Source organism: Anolis sagrei, chromosome 1 (assembly GCF_037176765.1).
Source record: "Anolis sagrei isolate rAnoSag1 chromosome 1, rAnoSag1.mat, whole genome shotgun sequence".
NCBI classification, from domain to species: domain Eukaryota; kingdom Metazoa; phylum Chordata; class Lepidosauria; order Squamata; family Dactyloidae; genus Anolis; species Anolis sagrei.
Window position 1 is genome coordinate 73,868,482 of NC_090021.1, and position 25,041 is coordinate 73,893,522.

The window sequence follows — 25,041 nt, forward strand, 5'->3', positions numbered from 1 at the left end:
ATCCCACTGCATTCCATTTGGTGACAGGAACAAATGATAAAATATCCCTCTTCATTGACCTATTTTCTTTCCTTAGATCAATACAGCTTAGGAAGAAGGCATGCCAGGAATATATTTATTACACCTGGAAATCATTACAGAAAATGACAGAGCAGCAAAAAGAATGCTAATCCAAAGCCTGAGTGTGGGATCATCTCTAATGAGATCTTATGTACTATAAACTATTTTTTGTCATTCTTTGTACAACTCTGTTATATTATCAACTTCTCACTGCTTCAGATGAAGAAATACAGCAATTACTGGTAAGACCTAAAGATATTGGTCCTGCTCTCTGTGCTTAGGTACTAAATGTAATTGAATGACATTGCTTAATTGTATGATCACGGTATTTTTTTAAAGTTGTGAGCAGCTTCAATGACAGTTGTAGAATGGTGGGTTACAAATATGTTACTGAAACATAATATATAGATATGCTAGAATAACTAGCATATTCACACTAGAAAGAACTATTTATTATGGAACAGCAGACCATAAAACAAACAAAAGCTCCTCCACAAGCATATTATTTTTTATGTGCATATAATGTAAGTGGGAGGGTTCAGTGGCTTAGTAATAATGGGTTTATGTCATGGACATTTTGAGATCTTGAAATCAGTAAGCATCATATGTTTAATGACATAGTGTTCTGACAGTATATGTGCTGTTCACAGTATTAAGACCAAGGAAATTTTATACATATTTGTCAAAGCTAAGTTGGCTACTATGTAAGTGTTATCTGCATTATACATTATTGAATACATACAGATGTAGATGGGCATAATAAAATTACATAAATGAAGATACATATCAAACAATCCAAATAGTTTAAACAAGTTCTATTCCAGTTGATAGATTATTTTAGCATTACTTCAACCAGCAGAAAGCCGTTCAAGAACCACCTGGTCTTTATGTCAACAGTTGCATGCAGGGAAGATGGATTAGCTTCATTTGATTGGTAATATGTTCATTGTTGAGGGAAAATCCTATTTTCCTTAAAATGTTCAGTGATTTTGTTTGACTAATGTACACAATAATTAGCTCAGCTTATATTATGTTTAACCATTTAACAGAACAAAACACTACTCGCGCAGAATTGTATATGCAAAAATTAGTATTATCTAAGTTATGCTGGGGAATTCATCTGACAGTTTGTGAAGTTTAACAAAATACAAAGATATCTTGATTGTAGGTCTGCCAAGTAAGTTAATAACAGTAGAAATCAGCTGAAAGCCGTGACATTGCTTTTTTATAAAACCAAAGAGGCACCAGACAGACAGTCAATGTTAAAGACAGTCATAGAACTCAGACTTAAAAGTTAGGTATTTCATTGGTGGGGGCCACCACCAAGAAGGCTCTCTCCCTCATCCCCAACAGTTGTGCTTGTGATGGTAGTAGATGTGAGAGGGGGAACTCCCTGGCAGATCTTAGAGCCCATACTGGTTCATAGGGGGAGATATGGTCACAAAGATAGGCGAGGCCCGAACTGTTTAGGGTTTTGTAGGTCATAACTTGAATCTTGAATCTTTAAAAAATATTTATTCCATGTTGTGTGATTTAGCATAGAATAATTCGGAGAAATAAAGATTCTTCTGCTAAATTGCACAGCTTTCAATAGTTTGTCTGGCAATAGCACTTAACTTTCAAATATGATGAAATTAAATGAGCAAAAATGTAATTCAGAGGATTAAGACTATTTTTGTTAAAATATTTCAGTTGCTTACTTCTATTCCAGTTAAGTTCTCATTATCTACATAAAGTTACACTCCGAAAATATGTAATTAATAATAAAGACAGCATTCTCATAAAGCTATACCTTTTGAAGACTGCCTCATTAGTCCCTTCTGATTCTTTCGAAAATTTTGCCAGAAATACTTGTTCTTCTTTTTCCAGTCTGCTTTTCCTGATGGGATACACACACACATTATTATTATTATTATTATTATTATTATTATTATTATTATTCTATAATAACACTTTATTTATACCCCACCACCATCTCCCCGAAGGGACTCAGAGAGCCTCACAATTAAAAGTATTCCAATAAAACTTAAAATATACAATATACATATATTGAAACAGTATCAAACATCATTAATATTAAAAACAATTCAAGTTAAAACCATAAAAGCATATAAAACCACAGCACCCCCTGACTTAAACACCTTGATTTTTAAGCACCTGTCCGAATAAAAAGATTTTAACCTGCCGCTGGAAGGGCAGCAGGGAAGGGGCCATTCTGGCTTCCCTGGGAAGAAGGGAGTTTCAGAGTCACATACAAAGATACTTCTAAACATATACATATTAGGAAAAAGCTTCCCAGTCCTTTGTATCAGTTCTTAAACCTCTAAATTAAGCTTTGAAAAGAATATTAGCATTGATATGAATTTTAGAAAAAAAATTATCATTCAGGATATGGAAGCAGAAGGCATAAAAGAAAGGCATATTTTTAATTTCATTTCTTTAAAAAATCACCTGTTTGTTTTATTTTTTTTAAAAAATAAGCCAGTCCTGATCACCTAGATTTTAAAGAAAACAAAATAATTTTATTTTCCTCATTATGCTGTTGTTTTGGTATACTGAAAGGAATTGTGGTTCATATGACCACTGGCTTGAGTGATCAAGCAAAATTGCTCCATGACTTTACCTGTGTGCTCTTCAGAGATGATAAAATGTGCAAAGCAATACTGCTCTGAAGATATAAACATTAAAATAGTATTTAAAGTTGTAAAAGAAATGTGGAAAAAAACTCCTAACAATTATTTTGCCCAAAGCAAGAAGCAACACAAATGGTATTACTGTAAAAGATTTGACAACCATGAGATAGGCCAACGTGGTCTTCAAAAATAAAAAAGTATCGAAAAAGATGAAGTATACTGACCTACAGCACTTTCTTCAGAACTTGACTTATGAAGGGTGAATCTAAAAGGAAAAAAAGAGAAATCAAATGATTGCAGCAAGCATCTCAAATGCATGAAAATTGTTTTGCCTTACAGTAAAGCAAGACATGAAGCATCAAAAGCTGTCCCCGCTCCCCACAACTCCTCTTCTTATGAATGCACACTGAAGTCAGCAGGAGAAACAGTATCTGAGCTCCAGCCATGCTTATACAATGGCATTAGCTCAGCTCCAAACCCCATGAAACAAGTTTCTAGTGACTGAGGCAGAAAACTATGTATGGAGAACAAAAGAGTTAAAGTTTCAAGGGTCAAAGGGGAAAATGTGCAGAAAAAGAATGTCCTTGCTCTCTCCAGCCAGCCCTCCCCCCCCCCCTTTCCTTCCCTACTAGTCCACACAGAAAATTAATGGAGCACTCCTGTCATCAACATGTTGCAAACTTTGGTCCCAAATTGAATGCTAAACATTTAAATTCTGCCCTTAAAAAGAAACTAGTTCAGCTTATAATGCAGCATTTTAATAGCAGGGTAAACATCACCAGAGCTGGAAAAAGAAAGGTTGGGAGATTAGCAGTCACATATTTACTACTCAGATTTCAATTACAAGAGAAAACAGAAATGATATAAAAGCCTATGGCAAAGGTTCATAAGTATTGAACTGACTGGCATAGTGATAGCAATAAATTACACTCATCATTTTTTAAAAGAATATTAAACATTGCAGTGATAAAATATGGATATTGTTTATTATTTTCATTTTGCACCAGAATCTAGATCTCAAGATCTGCCCCCATCCATTGAAACATTTCTGAAGAGGAGGAGAATTAGGATTTGGTGTTGGCACAAGTGTAGATGGGAACATGGGTGACTTGCTGCTCCTGCCACCTCAAGGGAACCCAACTGTGGGAATTTGGCTACTATGTGGAGAAGCCCACAAAAGCACTGGTCATGACAACCTGGGCCCAGGCTCGGGTGTGCTGGCTTGGTGCCCAAGTGGTAGCACCAGGCCTCTTATCATCCAAGGGGATATGGTAAGTCATATGGGATCTGAATCAAAATACGGAGAAGTTATATGAAAAGCAGCATCATCTTCACTACCACTATCAGGCTCTTCGGTCTTTAACAGCTTCTCACTGTCTTCCCAGAGAACTCTACGCTAGAGTTCAAAGACATAGCTGTGTTAAGAATACCCATATGCAGAGGGAACTTGATACACTTTATAGAAAATGAAGTTGTTAGGGTAAGGTATCACACACTACGTTTACTTCTTTAGGTCCCTGGAGTGAAGTGCCTAGGAACTAATCTTTATAGGCAGACTGTGATTAACCATAGAAATGCAAAACTGATGGAAATGGCTAAAAGAGAACAAGTTCAGTTTTAACCATGCCTACGCGGCGGGGGGGGGGGGGGGGGGACGACAAAGGCAGGAGGGAAGATGTTACTTAAATTCAAGGTGACTAGATAAACATATTAATAGTGGAATAACTTATTGAAATACAGTATAACAACAACAACAACAACAACAACAACAATAATATCATCTGCCTGCGACAAAGAACTGGTGGGATCACAAGCCTGAAAAGGTTACAGAAAATGAACATGTCAAACTACTCTGGGACTTCCGAATTCAGACTGACAAGAGTTCTGGAACACAATACTCCTGAACTCACGATCATGTTAAAAAACAAAATAAGGATCATCGATGCTGCAATTCCAGGAGACAGCAGGATTGAAGAGAAACAACTGGAAAAGCTGACACTATATGAGGATTTAAAGATCGAACTGCAAAGAATTTGGCACAAGCCAGTAAAGGCGGTGCAGCGCCTAAAGACCATGGCCTGCACTTAAACACAATCGGAGCTGACAAAATTACTATTTGCCAGCTGCAAAAGGCCACCTTACTGGGATCTGCACACATTATTCCCCTATACATCACACAGTCCTAGACACTTGGGAAGTGTCCGACATGTCATCCAATACAACAGCCAGCAGAGTGATCTTGTTTTCTGTGGACTCATCTTGTTGTGTTTCTAACAACAACAACAACAACAATAACAACAACAACAACAACAACAACTTATAACCCACCCTATCTCCCCGAGGAACCAGAAATGGGATGTGATACTGCGCAAGAGGGTCATCACAAGAGTAAGTGATTAATTGGTGTTATAACACATGCAGGTTAGAGCATTTACACAGGACTATGATGCTGGCATTATTCTTAGCCTCCTAAAGCTCCTGCAAATGGTGACTAAAGCACAAAATATCTGTAGGTTCCTTTCCCATCTTCAGATAGAGATGGGAAAGACACAAGATGGACACTTCCAGTCATTATAAAGAATGTTCAGCTGATGGTTTCACTTGAGCTGGATCTACACTTCTATATAATCCAGTTTCAGAATGCAGTTTAATGGCATTGAACTGGATTAAATAGCAGACTCATATAATCCCATTCAATGCAGTTAACCTGCATTCTGAAATCGGGTTATATGGTAGTGTAGATCTACCCTTGAATTAAGGGGGCTTTCTATGTTCCAAACAAGGGGAAACTACTATCACAGAGATAAATTCAAACCCATCTAAGATCACTGAGAGTCCTCTCCCCACACATATTCCTCTTCATTATTGCCCTCTGTAATACATAATTACATTGCTTGTCTAACTTCAACATGCATTACACTTCTAGCAAAAATAAAGCATTGCTACCAAAATAGTTCTTCGAAGTCAGGAAAAAAAGTTGATCTTGTCCAAATGGAACAAATCTCCATCCAAGGCAATGCTGATTTACAGCAATTAACTCACTTTGTGTGAACAGGGTCATACTAAAGTGTAGATTAGCATTTACTTTAACTAACATTTCAATGCTCATCCACACTTTAGATTTCAAACCAATTTGAATTGCACTTTCTAGGAGTAGCAGCAGAGGGCAATGCAGAGGTTTTGATCAACATAAAAATTCAACAAGAAGAAGCCAAACTGTATTTTGTTTTAGACCAGTATTCACTGTAAATGATCCAACTGATTAGAAGCCAACTGTTTATAAGCATGAAAAACATAATCATCAATTTGCAGGGACATCATGAAAGGGGAAACGATAGCATGAAGTTTAATTTTGATTCAGTAAAGTCATCCAAGCAGAGGCAGTAACAGCAGTGCTTGGACATGGCAAATCATCTCTCCTTTTGAGTCTGATTAGAAATTTAATCTGGAGCAAACAGCCAACTGATGCAACCAAATTCCAGATCTAAGCTGCACCAGGTGCATGGTGGAAAGGCGCTGTTGCCAGGTCCCTTAGAGACACAGTTTACATTCGGGACAGCTTGTGAAAAGAAAATTAATGGCTTGGGTGGGTTCACAGCATTAGCACCAATTACTTGATTGTTAGGAAGGAGCTCAAACAAGAGGTATATTGGAAAAGATCTGTATTCCTCTAAGCTGCTTTTCAAGCAAAAACAAAGATGCGTGTAGAAGATGGCTAAAGAAGTCAGTTTTTGGTCAACATTCATGTTGTATAATTTCTTATCAGATCCTATAATGTTGCAACATCCCAACAAATTAGGTGCATTCTGTAACTTCTTCATGTTTTATTCTTAGAAGATGGTTACACATTTAATTCAGCTGGGTATGCAGACAAGACAAAAAAGGATGTGTGCATAATCACCCACACACACATAATCACACATTTCAATTTATAGATTCTATATCCATACTATGGAAGTTCTTAACACCAACTTGTCGGGTTATGAAAATGTGCTCATAACTGTATAAACCAAATAAAAAAAATGGTGCCTTGGGGAGGAGAGAAAACATGACAGCAACATATTCAGGATACAGCAATATCTGCAGTTCCTTCAGATATCACATCTGTCTAAAGTGACACATGCCTTAATCAAATTGTATTAGGATTACTATAGTGTATTCTACATGGATAGGAAGTGTTTGAAAAATCCATCAGGTCCAAAATGCTACAGTCAGGCTGCCAACTGGCACAGGTTATGAGTCCCCTTTTTGAAACAGCTCTACTGCCCGCAAATCTATTTCTGGGCAGAATTTAAAGTGATAATGATTACTCTTAAAGCCCTACATGAATTGAGACCAAACAATTAGAAAATTATTTTTATCTTTCTGTATGAGCTAGCTTGACCTCTTGAGATCTGAAAGAGAAACTATCTCAGTTATACCACTATGACAGCAGGGACACAGAAGAAAATTTTCTTCATGGCAGCTCCCAGGCTATGAAACTCACTTCCATGGGAGGTCTGGTTGGACCCCTCCCAGAAGTCTTACCATAGGCAACTAAATACCTTTTTATTTAAGGAGTCTTTGATAAATAGAGCGAGCATTTAATACGAGAGGGCTGTTTCTATTTGATTGTGTGTGTGTGTGTGTGTGTGTGTGTATATATATATATATATACCTTCACTTTTAATTAATCACACACAAATGTTGTTCAGTAGCTGTAATGCTGTCTATAGAAAGCCTTATCTTCATAATTAAAAGTGAGGCTTCATATAGACAGGATAGGCAGAAATAATTTTGTGTGAGTTATACTGGCTTCTTGTTTCGGGGGCTCAGCTGTGGAAACCCACTGGCTGACTTCGGGCAAGCCACACTCTCTCAGTCTCAGAGGAAGGCAAATGCAATCCCCTCTGAACAAATCTTGCCAAGAAAAGTCCGTGACAGTTTTGCCTTAGGGTCACCATAAGTCAGAAATGTCTTGAAAGCACACAACCACTACCACCACCACAAATTCTTAACCATGAATTTATAAATGCTACAGACATTTTAATTTTCAAAAGCAAACTGCAATTTCTAAGGAAAAGGCAATAGCTCACTTTCTATTTGGTTAGTCACCAAGTCTCAGTGACTAACCAAACAGAGACAAGGAGCCCATGTGAAGGAAGTGGTTGAAAGCTTATCACTGTACACACTACAAGACTACCACACAAAACTACAAATCCCAGGATTTGATCAAATGGAGTAATGTCTGCTAAAGTCCTATAATTATGCAGCATAAAAGAGACCCTGGCATGGAAGCCTTTCTTCCTCTCTTACAGTGGTACACAGCAATATTTACTGCTAATTACAAAGGCAGAAAACATCCTTCATCTCAGCACTCCACAAGGTAAAACAGTGGCCTTCAAGTCCTGCTGAAGGTGTGAATAATTAGGCATTAGTTACGGGAGGGGGAGCAGGGAGGGGAGCATTTACAGCACCTGAGAATAGCCTTCTTGTTTGATTTGACAATTATGCTGCTCTGGCCGTGTTGAACCTGCAGCTTCTCCAATAACACACACTGGACATGATTTGTACTCTTCCATTCATAGACTGACAACTCGCTTTGAAACTTAATGATGCAGTGGCACTTGGCAGAAGTTTCAGAGCTGCATGTCTGAAAAGCAGCCAAATGCCATTACTCCGCTGCTTTGGCCATTTGGTTTTGCTGTGCTCTGATGTACAGCTTCATTAGCAGACTTCCCTATGAAATGCACTCCAAGTAAAAGGACTCTACAGTCAGTGGTTCACTTGCGTATGGAAGAAATAGGATAGATGGCCAATTATGGACTTTGAAGATCTATGTACTATCAAATTCTGCATACAGAAGAGGATGGATGCCATTTTAAAATGCCCCAAATTTTAATCTGATGCTGTTATACAAATGCTCTAGCTACATCTAGAAACTTGATGAAAGAAAGGGGGAATAGATGATGAAAATACTGGGACACTGCTTAACATACTGTAGGCTCTTTAGAAATTTTAATTGTTTGACCAGAGATGAAAGAATATTTGTAAGAAGTGGACTATATATGTTTATATACTGCATTTTCATTCTATTGCAGCATTTATAGCTGAAGTTTGAACAAAGTATAGTTGCTACTAATATTTAGAAACTTCAGTTTATTAAAAAGACATATAACAATACAATAAGTGGGAAAAGTCTGAAATTTTCATCTATAAATACAATAATATTTGGACAGATTTGTTGATAACATTGTTTGGTAACAAAAACTCAATTGACAATTGATTTTTAAGGTTGCTTTTACAAAGAGAAAAGCAAAACCTAGAACAGGTACATACTGGCAGTTTGTCCAGTGGTATCATCCACTGAGCTGCGGTGGTTATTGCTACATGCATCACTGCTCTAGCCATTTGTATTCCCTCTCTTTGAAACCTTGGTCAATCTGGCTGGAGGATGAAGTCCAAACACTGAACACATTGCATACAGATGCAGGGAAAAGCTAGCATCCTGCTTAAAAACAGGTTTTTGGCTCTTCTTCTGTCAGCTAATAAAGTTTTAGCTTTATCAGACTTGGCCTCATTCTAGCCTCTGATAAAGACATCTGTGGGTTTTATTTTATATACATAGTGGCTAATTTTACTGCGTCTACTTGGGCCCTGAAATGTAAAACACTCTTATATTTGTGCAATAACTTCTAAATGGACAGTAAATGGGTTTTGGAGAAATTCAGAACGAGATTATCTTGATTTGTTTTTATTTTGCTATTAAGGATCATAAATGCAGATGTGATTGAAAATGCACCAAAATTTCATTTACTGACTGAAAAATGCACAGGTGCATAATGTAGCCCTAAAAATTAAGGTATAGCTACTATAAACTACCTATGAACTAATTATACTCTGCTGTCCCTTCCCAATAACTATTTACAACCCGACTGGAGCAGAGAGCCTGCTTGCTTGGGTTTGGAGCCCTGAATACATTGATACAAAAGCCTTTTGCCTCCTTCTTTTGAAGGGAGCTTGTTTATCTGCCTCAATTTCACAATGCCCAGTAACCAAACTATGGTGACAACTGACACCTTTATGAGTAGAGCTGAGTGACTGGAGTATAATTTATTTAGGAGGAGACGACATTGTGACGAAAAGGGTCTTTAGTGTTCCTATCAAGATTTGCATGAACCTAAAGTGAAAGGCAAGGCTGAGAGGTTCTGACCCTGCTAGTTTCAGTGTGAGAAAGATGGAAGGCAAAGAGTCCCATTCAACTATCTTGTCATTATGTCTCCATAGCAATGGCTCTTTCAACAGGTCTAAGCTTTCTCAGCACTTCCAAACATGGCATTCCTCTTGCTTTGTCTTGTCCTTTCCCCTCTACACAAGGCAACACAGATATAACCACTTACACATTACTTTAAAGCAGGGGTAGGCAAAAAGTACAAATGGATCTATTAATGTATCACTGGGTGGCTTGTAATCAATTAGCAAGGCATTTTGACTTTTCATTGCTTAATTGCAGCAACAACAAAAATGTTCCCCATCCATTCAATGGGAAAAAAAAATCTCACCATGATCTGCTATGTGTGTGAAAGGACTGTGACTTGCAATTTTGAAAAATTCCTGGATTAGGAATGTGCTCCTAAGCATTTTGCATATTCATTTAAAGTGTCAAGTCCATCTATACACCATTCTGAGATACGACTGTATACCAGATCCCAGGAAGTTGACCTCGAGGTTCTAATAGATAATTTCCTCTCTTACTTTATCCTTAATCAAGTGTATCTTTTGAAGAGAAGTTGGATGCCCACCTCTGAGGGATATATGGATTGCTGCAAGAAGTCCAAGGTTGTGCTAGGTATTCTTGTAGCCACTTCTGGTCCGATGAGTCAAATCAGAGAAGCTATCTTACAGCATTAGATCTCCTGAATCCAACATATTGGTAGGAATATTTTGCCTCCATTCTAGATAACATTGGGAAAATGGGAAGTCACTCAGCCAGGAAAAGACTGTTCACTTCCTCCTAGAGGAAGTGCTTTCCTTTCTCCAAGTCAGCACATGAAAGGCATTTTAAAAAACTAGAGGAAGAGTCAATTGAAAGAAAACACACATAAAAATAGCAAAAATGGGTCAAGAACATGCTTAAAAATGATAATTAAGTAATAAGGCGAAAAGGTGTGTGTGTAAAAGGAATTACTAGAGAAAATGCCATGAAAGAGGATCTACAAAAATTATCCATGAATACTAAGGAAAATTAACGAAAAAGATGGCAATAAATCAGGTAATTCTTGATTAAAAGAGAAGCTAGTGAAAATCATTCATTCATGCTCAGAAATGGGAATTTAAGAAATAAATAAGACAACTGTGTAATGTGCAGGTCCAACATCCACTGCTTCGTGGATACATGCTTACTCACAGTTGTCTTAATTGTATGAACCAGGACCAACTCCTAGGGAGTCCCAACTCTCTGTCCTATTCTGAAAGTTTCATGGCTTTCTAGGCCTACTTCAGTGGAGGATCACTAAAGTGAATATTTTCTCAGATAATGTTGCTTCAAGCTGAGAGAGAAACCCAGCAACCCTATTACTCCTGCAGTATTTATTTATTTGCTTGCTTATTTACGTTCACTGTTAACAAGCAACTTGGGATGTTCACAGACTCAAGCCTCCGGTCTCCTAAGAGGAAGGAAACACAACATCTGGAGAAGAAAGACCTATCCCTGTGAGAGGAAGCTGTAATTCTGCTTCTGCCTCCTTTTTTTTTCCAGAGAGTGGAGTTTCCCAAACCTATGTGGATATTCCCCCCATCTTGATTGAAGATCACATTTTTGTATTCTTTTAAAAGAGCATTCATAACTCCCATGATTTCTGATTTTTTAAAAGGCTATTCTATACAAATGGCAATTATGAAGAGCAACAACTAAGAATCCAACTGTAAATATTAAGGTGGGATGACCCCACACATGGCTTTTTTCTGTCGGTATACATGAAAGGATTGGACTTGGACTCTGGAGATCAAGTTTTGAATTCCCTGCTATGAAACCTATTGGATGGTCTTAACCAAGTCACATTCTCTCAGGCTCAGAGGGAAGCAATGACAGACTCCCTCCGAACAAATCTTGCCAAGAAACTCAGCAAAGTTTTGCTTTAAGGTCACCAAACACTGGAAATGACATGAAGGCACACAACACCAACATAAATTGACAAATGAGAATCTCAAACATGAAAGTCAGTAAACTATAAGGAGAGGTCAACACTGTTCCATTTTCAGTCAACAGTAAAACCTAGAACTCAAAGACAGGCACATGCAAAAGGGAATTTAGTGTCCAAAAATATTTAGACAAAGAGGACAAGCTTGGCACGAAGTACACAGCACATCACCACGTACAAAAGTGTTTTGGTCATGACCAACAGCTTCAGCTCACTTCAACAAGCTCTGCATTCTTCTGAATAGAGGTCTTCGTTTTTCCAAGTACAATTGCCAGGAAGAAATATCCCTTCAGCTGCTCAGAGACACACTGGTCTGGCTCGTCACATGCCACAAGCAATGTTTGGCTGCATTCTCGCTCCCATTGTAAGTGTTATTGTGGGAGTTTCCTGCCCTACTTCTCTCAGGGAAATCATTCGTAGGCAGCATGAATAATGTGGTGAGCAATGAAATCTAGCCTGAAACATCAAGGCTCACTTTCCCTCGGAACAAGATTAACTTAAGTTTGGGAATGTGAACACTCCTATTACTTCCCTGCTCTTTTTAAAATCCACCTCACAATAGCTGACAAAGCAAAGAAGTAGTATTCATTTTTCACATTAATTAAAAGCCAACATTCAAATCCTACTTTCTCTGCTTCCTTACTTATTTTTGCCCTTTTCCTCTTTTGCATTCCTCATCATTGTAGCTCTTCAGTCTCATTACAGACAAGCTCATGTTAAAATGCCATGTTTAATTTGGTTCCTCTGAGAATCCACTGAAATGAAACATGACAGTACTTAAATCCACTCAAATGATGATATGACTCAGAGTGCTGGTTCAGGATCCAGCAGGATTGGTACTTCAGCCTGGACATTAACCACAATAGGAGTAACAAGGTTAAACATGCATTCTGAGATGTCTGTTCTCCATATTAGTTGGGTTATGCTTAAAACAAGAGACATGCAAAGGAGGAAAGGAGCAATAATAAGCAAGGAAGATGGGAAACTAGGAATTTTTTTTACTTAGGACCTCATCAGACACAGCACCCCCCCCCCCCCCAGTTTCTACACACTTTAAAAAGTTTAATGATGGAGTTCCCACAAAGGAGTGTCAGGAGTGACTTGAGAAACTGCAAGTTGCTTCTGATGTGAGAGAATTGGCCATCTGCAATGATGTTGCCCAGGGGATGCCCAGATGTTTTACCATCCTGTGGGAGGCTTTTCTCATGTCCTTGCGTGAGAAACTGGAGCTGACAGATGGGAGCTGACGGATTCGAACTGCTGACCTTTTGATCAGCAGTCCTGCTGGGATAAAGATTTAACACACTGCCCCACCGGCGGCTCCTCAACAAAGCCCACCATACAATGCAAAGCAACTTCCAGCTCTTCCCTGTGGGACTCCATCTTAAAAATATGTTTAAAGTCATGCAGCTCTGGATGTGGCTGGATTCTGATCAGGGGCTAATGGGATTGCTGCTGGCTAAGTCTAAAGCTGATGAGAGTTAAAACCTGACCATGTCTTGGGCTGATGGAAGTTGCAGCCCATCAGCCATACAACATTAAAGAAGGTCCCATTAGATGGGTATGCATTTTCTAATGGGGTCATTCATAAAATCAAAACGAAAACAATAATGTTTCTAATAAATAGCATTACAAAATGTCTAGCTGGGCAAAGCTAGGTATATACATTAGGTATATACAATGCTAGGTATATAACTCAGCGAGTTAAACTGCTGAGCTACTGAGCTTGCTGACCAAAAGGTTGGTGGTTCGAATCTGGGGAGTGGGGTGAGCTCCTGCTGTTAGGCCCAGCTTCTGCCAACCTAACATTTCGAAAACATGCAAATGTGAGTAGATCAATAGGTACTGCTTCGGCGCGAAGGTAAAGGTGCTCCATGCAGTCATGTCAGCCACATTACCTTGGAAATGTCTACGGACAACGCCAGCTCTTCGGCTTAGAAATGGAGATGAGCACCATCCCCCCAGAGTCGGGCACAACTAGACTTAATGTCAAGGGTAAACCTTTACCAACATAGAACCCCTCTACCTGAGCATGCATTCAGGCGGGGTAGTTCATCATGAGACGCACAACAGTATAGCAGAGTGTGATAGAAGACAGGTGTAAAACATTTCCAGCCAAGGCTAAAACTCACAACTCCTGTAGATATCCCATGATCTGCAAGACTATGCAGAACTCAACTCTAAACATCCCAGTAAATTCTATATGCAACATTCAGCTTGAATTACCTTTGTGGTAAGGAATGAGGTTCTATTCCAACAAACTCATAAAACAGTTGGCAGAAAGAATGCAACCATTGCGTTAAAGTTCACATTATTATGGTCAATGACCAGCTCAAGAGAAGAGGGACACAGTCTCGTACAAGCACATCAGATTTAAGGGTCGAGAGATTGCTGTATTTTGCTTTTCATCACACAACCAAAGAACATAACTTAAAGAAGTTAAAAGACAACTTAATGGTAAATCTCTCAACTATTACATTGTCTTTTAACTTCTTTAAGTTATGCTCTTTGGTTGTGTAAGGAAAAGTAAAATACAGCAATAGTTTTGCCATAACTAAGTGAATGGATAAACATAACATCCTCATTAAGACTGTAATGTGTAGACTTGTGTAGGAGGACACTTTGAAAGAAACCAAACAGTAGAATGCATTCCCAACAGGACAACTACCGTATCCAAATACTCTGTCCTCTTACCCTGATGAAAACAGGATGAAAGACAGGATGCCGGAGGCAGCCTGACTTAATTTGACCTGGATTTCCTGCCAAAAGCACAGTGATCACCAGACCTTTTCCTTTTTCTTTTTGCCTGAGTAAACAATTCCAGGAGAGTTGCTGCCAGCTCCAATGTCCCAGAGTGAAGATCCTGGACATCAGGCTTCTACCCTTACATCTTCCCCTTTATCTTTGGGCTCAAGTTTTCTCAAGTGAAAGAAACAAGATTTACTACCATCCCCATGTTAATAGGTACACATATAGAAAAGATACATAGGAGGGGCAGTTATTATAACTAAGGAAGTTTGCCATCTACAGTTCATACTTTTCACTACTAAAGGAATTCTCTCTTTTGAGTTAATTCGGTCTGAATGCTTGTTTAGTAACACTTTAGCAGGCAGCTCCTTTTTCTTTTAGTCTAATGCCAAGTGTTATGGTAGCTTTTGTGGTGTCTGCACAACAGAAGTTGAACCGTGACCACCAACTCATTTCTCACAGGCTTTGAACAGATGGCAACAACCTTGAACTGGGCATCATCATCATCAACTGTGGCACTACCTTCTGTAATCTGATGCACAGATGTTCTACCTTTCAGCTACGGAGCATGGGAACCTGCCTGTTTTAACTGATGAGATTCAAAACAGCCAAGAGTCTTCTTTTATTTCCCTCCCTTTTTGGCTTCACATACAAGTACATACACACCCGTTTCAAATAACCAGCATTCCTGCCCCTCTGTAAGAGCAGCTGAAATCTCTAACATCTATGAAATGAACTTGGCAGTATGCATCCACATCTCTAGATACTACTTGCTGCCAGTTTCCCAGTACAGTAAGCTGCTTATAAAACTACTACACAAACTTTAAAGACATGCTGAAAACTCTAGTGAGAATTCAGAATTAGCTGTGTTTTCGAGGCAGCTCACTGTAAGGCTTTAAAGTGCTTTCTCTGGTTCAGGGAACTTCTTTCCCTTCTTTCAAAGTGTGAAATGGGTCTTTTTCTTTCCACTAGTTTTACTTTGGGCTTGAAAAATCTAGTTGAACAGCTGCTAACTTTTTCTACAGCAGTGCTATCCTTTCAAACACATAAAAGGAATATTAATTTTTACCGACAAGAATCTTATGTTATGCAGATGACTCCTGGCTATTATATTGTTGCTGAAATGTTACTCTGGAGGCGTCACACATATGGTGAGCCTTTCTTTGCAAAACAAAATAATGGACAAGGGAATAAAAATGACAACCTTGCTTACAATGATAATAATGATGGCACTGTTATCAAATTATCTCAGATATTATAAACATTTCTGCTCCCAGCTATAGTTACATCATAAAAGCATGTAGATTGAGTAGATTGCATAATATGCAGGTTTGGCATAATCAGAACCTAGAAAAAAGTATTTTTATGAAGTTAAACACCCTAAATACTCCAGTGTTTGCTAATGGATTCTGAGAACTGTGGTCCAAAAATGTAAGAGGTGTTGTATTTGGAGAGGGGAGTGTCCCACTAGTTATCTCTAGACCCTTCTGATGTGCTCTGTGTACGCTCAGAATAAACCTGTATGTTTGAATCACAGAGACCATGAAGCAGAACATTTTGTTATTCAGAAACTAAAATAGAAGTGGAAACTTCCATACTATCCTATACAAGGTACCAAAAGAAGCATAAGATTTTACTGCATTCAGACAAAGCAAAGTGCATCCTAAAGTGTTGAGACATTTTGAAAAGTTATACGACATAACAGCAAGAGGCACAGCTAAAGCAGATGATAATGGCAATTCCATGTGTTTAATATAAAGGTAAAGGTTTCCCCTTGACATTAAGTCTAGTCGTGTCCGACGTTGCGGGGTGCTGCTCATCTCCATTTCTAAGCTGAAGAGCCAGCATTGTCCATAAACGCCTCCAAGGTCATGTGGCTGGATTGACTGCATGGAGTGCCATTACATTTCTGTCAGAGCAGTAACTATTGATATACTCACATTTGCATGTTTTCAAACTGCTAGATTGGCAGAAGCTGGGCTAACCATGGGAGATCACCCCAATCCCTGGATTTGAACTGCTGACCTTTTGTTCAACAAGTTCAGCAGCTCAGTGGTTTAACCTGCTGTTCCACCAGGAGCTCTGTGTTTAATATGGAACCACCTCAATCACAGGTAAAGAAAGGGGTGATGATGGGGGTTGCACCTAGTTCTCTTCTTGACCTCTCTTCTCTTATCACACTGCACTCAATGTTTGGAGTGATTTTTCTTGGTCTAAATTACTTGAAAAGATAATTGCACAAAAATAAAACCATAAGAAAGCAAAAGTTCACTATGCTGCATCTGCATGCTACTGCTGCAGCCATAACCACGGCCCCTTTTCTATATGATTAAGGCTGCTTCATTTCCCCTGGCACTATCTAAAGCGATCAGTTACTCAGTAATGCTTTATTAAAAGTTTTTAATCAGTGCTATAATCTCTAAGGGAGGAGTCTGAGTACTTTGCAGTCATCTGCACAGAGAACACTTTTTTCCAAAGGTTATAAAGGCAATTAATCTCTCCTTCCCCCTTGGGATTTAATTAGGACAAAACAAGGATGGCATTGATGCCATTCGAAACATAATCTAAACATTTCACAAAAGCAACCATTCCTATGCTTGCAAGATAATTGAGTTGTTTTTAGACAATTTTTGTTTCAACGTACTGGCTAATGGTTTATTTACATAATGAATCTTGTACACATGTTCTACTGGATTCAGTTCTGCACAATAATCACAATGTTAATTCTTCTTGTGGTGTAGTTAGATCCAGGTGCACAATTAAGGAGATCAAAACCAACACACAAACACAGTGGATTGCTTGGTACTACAAGTAATTATGAGCAAGGAACATATCACTTCTAAAACAAGACTTTGCTAGTGCTGTTACACCTGGGGCTTACACAGCTAGATATGAGCTGGCAATTCAATGTGGTCAGAAACTGAGGCACCTTCCTGGACAGATTTGTTTATAGTGTATTACACTGGGAGGAAAGGAAAGATGACCCACTGTACAAGCAGAATTCTGCTCATTCATTGCTGGATAGAAGCAGCTCTTTTACTATCCAGGGAGCATGGTCCGCAAGGTAGTAGGCAAAGCAGGACAGACATAGTTCATTTACACTTTTATCCCAGACATTTATCTGACTCTTGTTTTCCCAATAATACTTGGGAGGGGAGGGGGAGTACATACTATTTTAATCTATCTTGGGTTCAGGAAGTGTTTCAACTCATATAGTAAACAGCATCCCAAATTAGTTTCAGATCCAAGTATTCCATCACCATTTAGAAGATTTACACTAACCACTATCAAGCACAATAATCAAATACTTATTATTCATTTTTAAAAGAAATGTGGTGATTTAGCTGCAGAAAAACCAGCCAAGATTATTTTCATGCACTGCAGTTCCCTTCTCTAAATGTTTAAGAAAACGTATGCCAAATAAAATTTGGCAGTCTTTAATGCAACATAATACAATTTGTTTATGTATGGGATAATTTAGCACACAACTATAGAAGGATTTAGTTGTTTGTAGTAAGAAAGAATAATATTCGACATTCAAATACATTAGCTAGGATACATTGCATTCTCTTGTAAGCAGATTTTAGACACTCATTTAGCATGGAGCTGTTTGGGCTGATGAGACAGTGCTGGGGAATAAGGCCTGCACCAATCAATCAAACTGTCACATTTGATAAGTGCAGGCTTAAATCATGTCTCTTTTGGTCACTCATCTTTTCAGCTTGTCATGAAATGCCCATAGCGCTCTGGCAATTTTAAAATGACTTGCCCTCTTCAGATGATATCCTACCATACAGCTACCTTGAAGGTATTTCCTAAGGTCACAAGGCAAACCTATCTATGTGTGCACATCTTTACACAACTACTTCTGACACATAAGGTATGAGACTCTGAGGCTAGGGCTCAACTGCAACCCTTTGAAGCATGAAAGACAAATATAAGCTGCCAACCTCCATCCCTTGCCAAAGCATGGAAAACTTATGCTTTTGAACTACAGAAACTTCCAGCAAACATGGCCAATTGGGTTGTTGGCTGGGGGATTTCTGGGAGCTGGCTGGGGAATTCTGGGTAAAACTAACTTTTCAAACTTTGTTTCTGATCTTGTTCTACCACTCAAGAAAATTATTAATTGATTCCATGAAGTTAAAAGGACTCTGTCCTATCTTGCTATTTGAGAGTGCACACACATGTGTATAGACATACAGAATGACAGGTCTGAATTTATGTATGGGTAACTTTTCTGGACTTGTGATGTAAACTAAGACTAATGCAAACAGGGAAGCCATTTGCATAGACAAACATTGGAAAACGATGGGATACATGCTGATGGAGCCGAAGCACCAGAGTTAGCAATTTTACTCAGCCCACCTCCAATTTTAAAAAGGGTTAAAACATGAAAGATCAGAGTTCACATCTTCTAGGTTAGAGAAATGTAGAGATATATAGGCAAAACCAAAAGAGGTCACTATTACTGATATCAAGGGGGCTTGGATGGGATGAACTGGCTTGCAACTATGATTGCTATAAAGTAGTGGTTCTCAGCCTGTGGGTCCCCAGACGTTTTGACCTTCAACTCCCAGAAATCCTGACAACTGGTAAACTGGCTGGGATTTCTGGGAGTTGTAGGTCAAAACATTTGGGGACCACTGCTGTACAGCAATGAAATGTATTTAAAAAGCACAGCAAAGCAGCCCTCCAACAGCCCTTGCACAAATGCCACACTCATTAAACTTCAACATTTTAATTAATTTATTTATTTTTCATCCTGCTCATGTCTGCCTGCCCTCTAGTTAGCTTGCACTCCTCTTAGGCTTGCCTTCCCCAACAGTTCCAAGCTCTTCCACTTGGCAAGTTTATTCTAACTGTTCTCTTAATAGTTTTCACCTATTTCTGCCTCCCACCTTCTGTGCTCTTTCAATCCCTTAGTCTCCTTTCCTCCATGTTCCCACAACTGTCCTTTTTTGATCCCGGTGCCTTCTTCCTTCGCTCCACTAGCCTCGGAATCTCCATTCCTTCTCACCTCCTTGTCTTTCCACCCTACCTGTTTCCTCTTCTTGCCATTACTTCTCTCTGGCTTTTGCTCCAACTTCCACCTCATCTTTGTCTCTTCCTTTCCCTTCCACTTTTGCTGTGCCATAGGTTTGGTTTCTTCTGACCCACTTTCAGCCTCACCCTTTGGAGAGCCTCTTTGTGACTCCTTCCCTCCTCTTTTTTTTCTCGTCAACATTCTTCTTTTCATTCCTTACTTGTTATCTCACTTTCAGCTTCCACTTCAATCTTTTCTACTATGGCTTATATTACAAATGTCATAAATAGAGGTGATATAAATAGTAATTAATGGGAATATATATTTCAGAAATTTAAGCATTCAGGAAAAGAACTAAGCTAGGAAGGGAAAAAGATTTAAAAACATACTGGCAAGCAGATTTTCTAAGCAAGTTTGATGCTTAAGTAATCTACCTTTTTGTGGGGCCATGTAGAAAACTCAAAAGAAAATAATCTGATGAGAATAAGCTCACATAAAGTTTAATGCATACATAAAAAGGAAAACTTACTTTCTTTCTGTTTCTGGTGTTGATACTGTACTGCTGAAGCCAAGGGATTCCTATAAGAGAAGATTCATTGCTTTGAGTTGAGACTGAACAACAGCAGGCTTTATTATCTGACCAATGCAGAATACCAAGTTGATGGCAGAAACAGAGAACAGATCATTGTAGCCATTGTACTTACTTCAATCTGGGATCGCAGCTGTAGAGATGTGGAGCTGGCATCAGGTTTCTCCTAAAACAGAGCAGATGTCAGATTAGTCTAACACAGGAGTAGGATGGGGGTACTGACAACCAAACTAAAATCAAATAGCAATAGAGAATGGGACTTAGCTAAGAAACCAATTCACAAACCATCACTGTTTAGATATGGCCAGAGGAGGGCTATAGTGAACCACTATGTCAAAGGAATGCATGAATCCACAGTTAGACATTAAAAGAAATGGGAAGAATGTAATGTGATCCCATTTAATGTGATCATGTGGAATGATCACTAATCATATCTTGTTTCATTAGAACCACTCAACCCTATTTTTCTGTTTCCGTCATATTTTGCTTTCCTTGCAATATAGTATGTGATCACTAGATGGCTCAACATGTAGACTAAATGTCAGGCACTGCTTAAAAAATTGGTAGATTTCAAAGCTATAGTCGTGTTAGTCTGGAATATCGCATGCAAAGGGATCTTGGTAGCTAGATCCTTAGAGACTAATTGAGAGAATGGTGTTGTCATAAGCTTTCATATACTAACTCAACAGTTCCATTTGAATAATTCCTATCTTATTTGAAAGATAATGTGCTCCCCCTTACACCCCCCCCCCCCATTTTTCTTAAAACACTTTCCTGTGTGGCACTTTCTGATTATATTTGTTCCATTTACCACACAGCAATACAAGATAAATAGGTAGAAATACAGGTGAGCAGACACTGTAATTATCAATGTGGTTGTAACAAGTTGAGCTAGTTTCAATCAACAGATAATCAAGGACTAGTAAATACATACACACATGCACCATGTTTCAATATAGACAGACAACAGACAAACACAAGAACTAGGAAGAATATGAACACCAACAAACCACACAATTGAGAGTAAAACTCTGGAATAGAGGTTTTGTCCATATTCAAACCTCTGTTGGCTGCCAAGTGAAGAGATTGCAAAAGTCTGATTCAGCTAACAGGAGAGTAGAAAGGACAAATAGAAAAATAATTATGCTGTTATATCTCCTAAACTATTTATGAACATGGCATGGGAAGCAGGGAAAAAATTTCTATAGAATAGCCATGTCTGAAATAGATCCTATATGAATTTTCACACCAATTGGTGTGTTATGTGCCTTCAAGTTTCTGTCAATTTATGGTGACCTCATGAATTTATTTGGGACTTTGAAAGGCAATAAATACTTCAAAGTAGTTTTGCCACCAAAACCTCTGGATTTATTTTTGTTATATGGTATGTCATGATTTTTTAAAAAAATGATAATAAAATATATGTTTTAAAGAAAATATGAGAGATTTGGAATTTATGCTAGATTTTAGAGTGTTAAGCTCATTACTTCATCCAATGTAAATTTATTTCTATGCTTTCCAATATGGGGACCTTTCCAGAAGAATTCTTGTTGAAGAAAATTCACTGGAATCAATTTCAGTATTGGGAAGGAAAGGTGTGGTTCCAAGACTTCTAAGAAATCAAAAACTTCCATTATGGATAAGAAAGAAATCCAAGCAAAGAGGATGCTTATACATTTAAGCATTCCCCACTCTCTGTAGAGAACCACTGAAAAACAAAGTTAATAACTAGAATATCTGAAGTACTACCCACTGTTCCAGAAACATGGGCATTGCTTCTATCATCTTTCAAGGTCTGTGAATTTTATTACGCAACTTATTCCCCTCCCTTCCCCTCCCTATTTCATGACAACACCTGAGTGATGTAAATACATGTCTATTGATAGGCAGTTATAGTACAGCACTAAGTTCTACTGCATACATGTAATTTTTTATCTATCTCCTAACTATGTTTAGGAAATCGAGAGTTGTGTGGGTTGTGCTATCCCTTCTGCTTGCTCTTATGAGTAAATTCCCCAGTTCTTCTCAGAGCAACATGGTTATTTATTTTTATTTATCATGTCATCCGCAACCAGAACATTGTATTACATTTCTAACAGAACAAAACAAACAAACAGATAAAAAAAACCACAAATTTTGGTAGCTGATTAAATGTCCTTTGACCAGTATCTGACCACTTGGAGTGCCTCTGGTGTTGCCGCAAGAAGGTCCTCCATCGTGCATGTGGTGGGGCTCAGGTTGCATTGCAGCAGGTGGTCAGTGGTTTGCTCTTCTCCACACTCGCATGTCGTGGATTCAACTTTGTAGCCCCATTTCTTAAGATTGGCTCTGCATCTCGTGGTGCCAGAGCGCAGTCTGTTCAGCGCCTTCCAAGTCACCCAGTCTTCTGTGTGCCCAGGGGGGAGTCTCTCATCTGGTATCACCCATGGATTGAGGTGCTGGGTTTGAGCCTGCCACTTTTTGCTGAGGTGTTCCAGCGAGTGTCTCTGTACATGGGTACATTCACATGACACGGTAAGCCAGAATTCTGAAGGAATTGTTGTTTTCCACTGATGGGTGGTATACTATTGGATGTTGCTTGACTGATTCCAGTTGGCTTGCTTATCATGTCATGGAAAGGTACAGCCATTCTCTGGTTTTCCTCCCAACAAATCAAATCAGAATGCACACTTTATTTTAGTCTGTACACCAAAGTATAGTGGTTGAGCATTGGGTTCAACTTTGTGCTCAGTCATGGAAATTCACTAAGTGCAAGTCACACTCTCTCAGCCTGGACCAAATTGAAACGAGGTAAACAAATATAAATTGCTTTGAACTGGTTTGCCTGATTTCAGCAATTGTAAGTGAGGGAAATAAAATAGCCTCTAAGGAGGAAAGATTTGTGATCTCTCTTTCTTGGGAAAAACTGCGAAAATAATATAAACCTAACTAGACAAATCAATTGATATAAAATTAGCAATAATTAAAGTCGTGAAGTCTTTCCCACTGCCTACCATTTCTCCAAATAATCTGAAAGTACAGGGCTAGATGTTCACATGCACTCCTCCTTCCTTACAACACTAAGGCCAGAAAGGGAGAAAAGGCACCAATATTTGTTGTTGTTGCTGTCATGTGCCTTCAAGTCCTTACTTTGACATTACTTTGAAGTAAACTATCACAGGATTATTCTCCTCCTCTCAGTGCCAAATAAACCAAAGGGAAGGGACATTTTACCAGCCACCACACCCCGCACACTGCATGCACTGACACAGAGCAGTCTGCCGTGCATTGCAAGAATTTTTCTTCCTGGCATCTGAGAAACAAATATTTGGTGTGGCCTGGTTTATTTGGTAGTGAAAAGAAAAGCTTTGCACTGCAAATGCTTTGCCCAAGATATAACCTCTGTGCAGTTACATCCCCGCCTTTAATGTCTTTTAAGGGATACTTTGGTTACCTAAGCTGACACTAAACCAGAAAGATTTAAACTGCACAGTAGATTCCATTGTCAGAGGAAGGTGGAGTGGGTCTCCTCCTCGTCCTGAATTCTCTTGAGGAAAGTACCAGCTGCATCCTGTGCTAACAAAATCCAGATTCTGCTCTGCTTCTCTTCTCATTTATTCTGTACGCACTCTCCCTTGTCTCTGCATCTATAAAGCCACACTGTTCTTCAAAGTTCAGTAAGAAGCCTCCGCAGTTAGAACAAGTAGCATTTGCTTGACAAATAATGATGTTTAGGAAGAGAGTGGCTCTGCTCATAGTTTTGTTTGGGTTCTGGCACTATTTAAATACCCTGGACTTACATGTGGCTGTGCCTTAGGAAGGGGGGGGGGGTAGAAAACCTCCACAGGTGAACTCTCACATAATGGTACAATGTATAAATAAACAAAGAACTTGTTTCTCACCCAAGGTTTTGAGGGATGTGTTTTGAAAGATAACCATACCTCTCAAATCCAAACCAAATATTTACAAGAGAGGCAGAGCTGTGAGGAAAGCAAGGTTATTCTAACTGAGCATTAATTTCCAGCATTTTAAATCACCCATGCTCAAGAATATTTGGGGTAGCTGTGGTTGGCCATGAAGCAAAACATAACAAAATCCAAAATCCACAAAACAGAGATACCATTATTGAGACTACTAAAATGCAGAAAATATATTCAAGAATTGCTATTAATGAAAACCTTGAATATGTGCCATGAGCTGAATATGTGAATGAGGTAAAGAAACAGCTGGACAAAATCCTGGCTACAGTCAAAAAGCTAATTCCAGCTATATAACTCCTTTATTGAGCAATATCCTTTCCTTTCACTCCAGGAAATAAACACAAAAGTTTTGATTTATGCCAGAGAAACTTGTGTAGCACAAAGATCATCAACCAAGTATGTAAACTACTGTGTGAGTTTTAACATGTCTTAATAAAACTAAGGGTGCTTCCACACAGGGCATAAACCCGTTTTGGAGCGAGTTAAAGAAACCTACTCCAAAGTGGGTTTCAAACACTCCCCTTCCAAAGCCTAAAAAATGATGCACCAGGAGCTGGAGGGGATTCTCCCCCCCCCCCCCGACTCCTAGCATGTCATTTTTTATACACCAGGAGCCTCATGGCAACCCTATGAGTTTTTATTTAACTCACTGGGTTGCCATGAGGCTCCTAGTGTATAAGAAATGACATGCTAGGAGTCGGGGGGGGGGGGGGGAATCCCCTCCAGCTCCTGGTGCATCATTTTGACGTGCTGGAGCAGCCTCATGGTGACCTAACAAGGATTTATTTTATTTTATTTTTATTTGGGGTGGGAGTGAGGAGAAGGAGTGCCCCTCTTCGCTTCTCCA

General features: G+C 38.9%; 1 protein-coding gene across 4 annotated transcripts in view; it reads right to left on the reverse strand.

Annotated features, from left to right (window-relative positions):
• Nucleotides 1-25,041, reverse strand: part of SASH1 (SAM and SH3 domain containing 1) — a 655,322-nt gene that overhangs the window by 74,151 nt on the left and 556,130 nt on the right. For all 4 annotated transcript variants that reach the window (XM_060753531.2, XM_067466133.1, XM_067466128.1 and 1 more), the window contains exons 3-6: nucleotides 20,351-20,401; nucleotides 20,176-20,225; nucleotides 2,918-2,958; nucleotides 1,853-1,939 (exon numbers count right to left, since the gene is read on the reverse strand). In XM_060753531.2, the coding sequence (XP_060609514.2) occupies nucleotides 1,853-1,939; nucleotides 2,918-2,958; nucleotides 20,176-20,225; nucleotides 20,351-20,401 (229 nt within the window). The remainder of the gene's footprint in view (nucleotides 1-1,852; nucleotides 1,940-2,917; nucleotides 2,959-20,175; nucleotides 20,226-20,350; nucleotides 20,402-25,041) is intronic.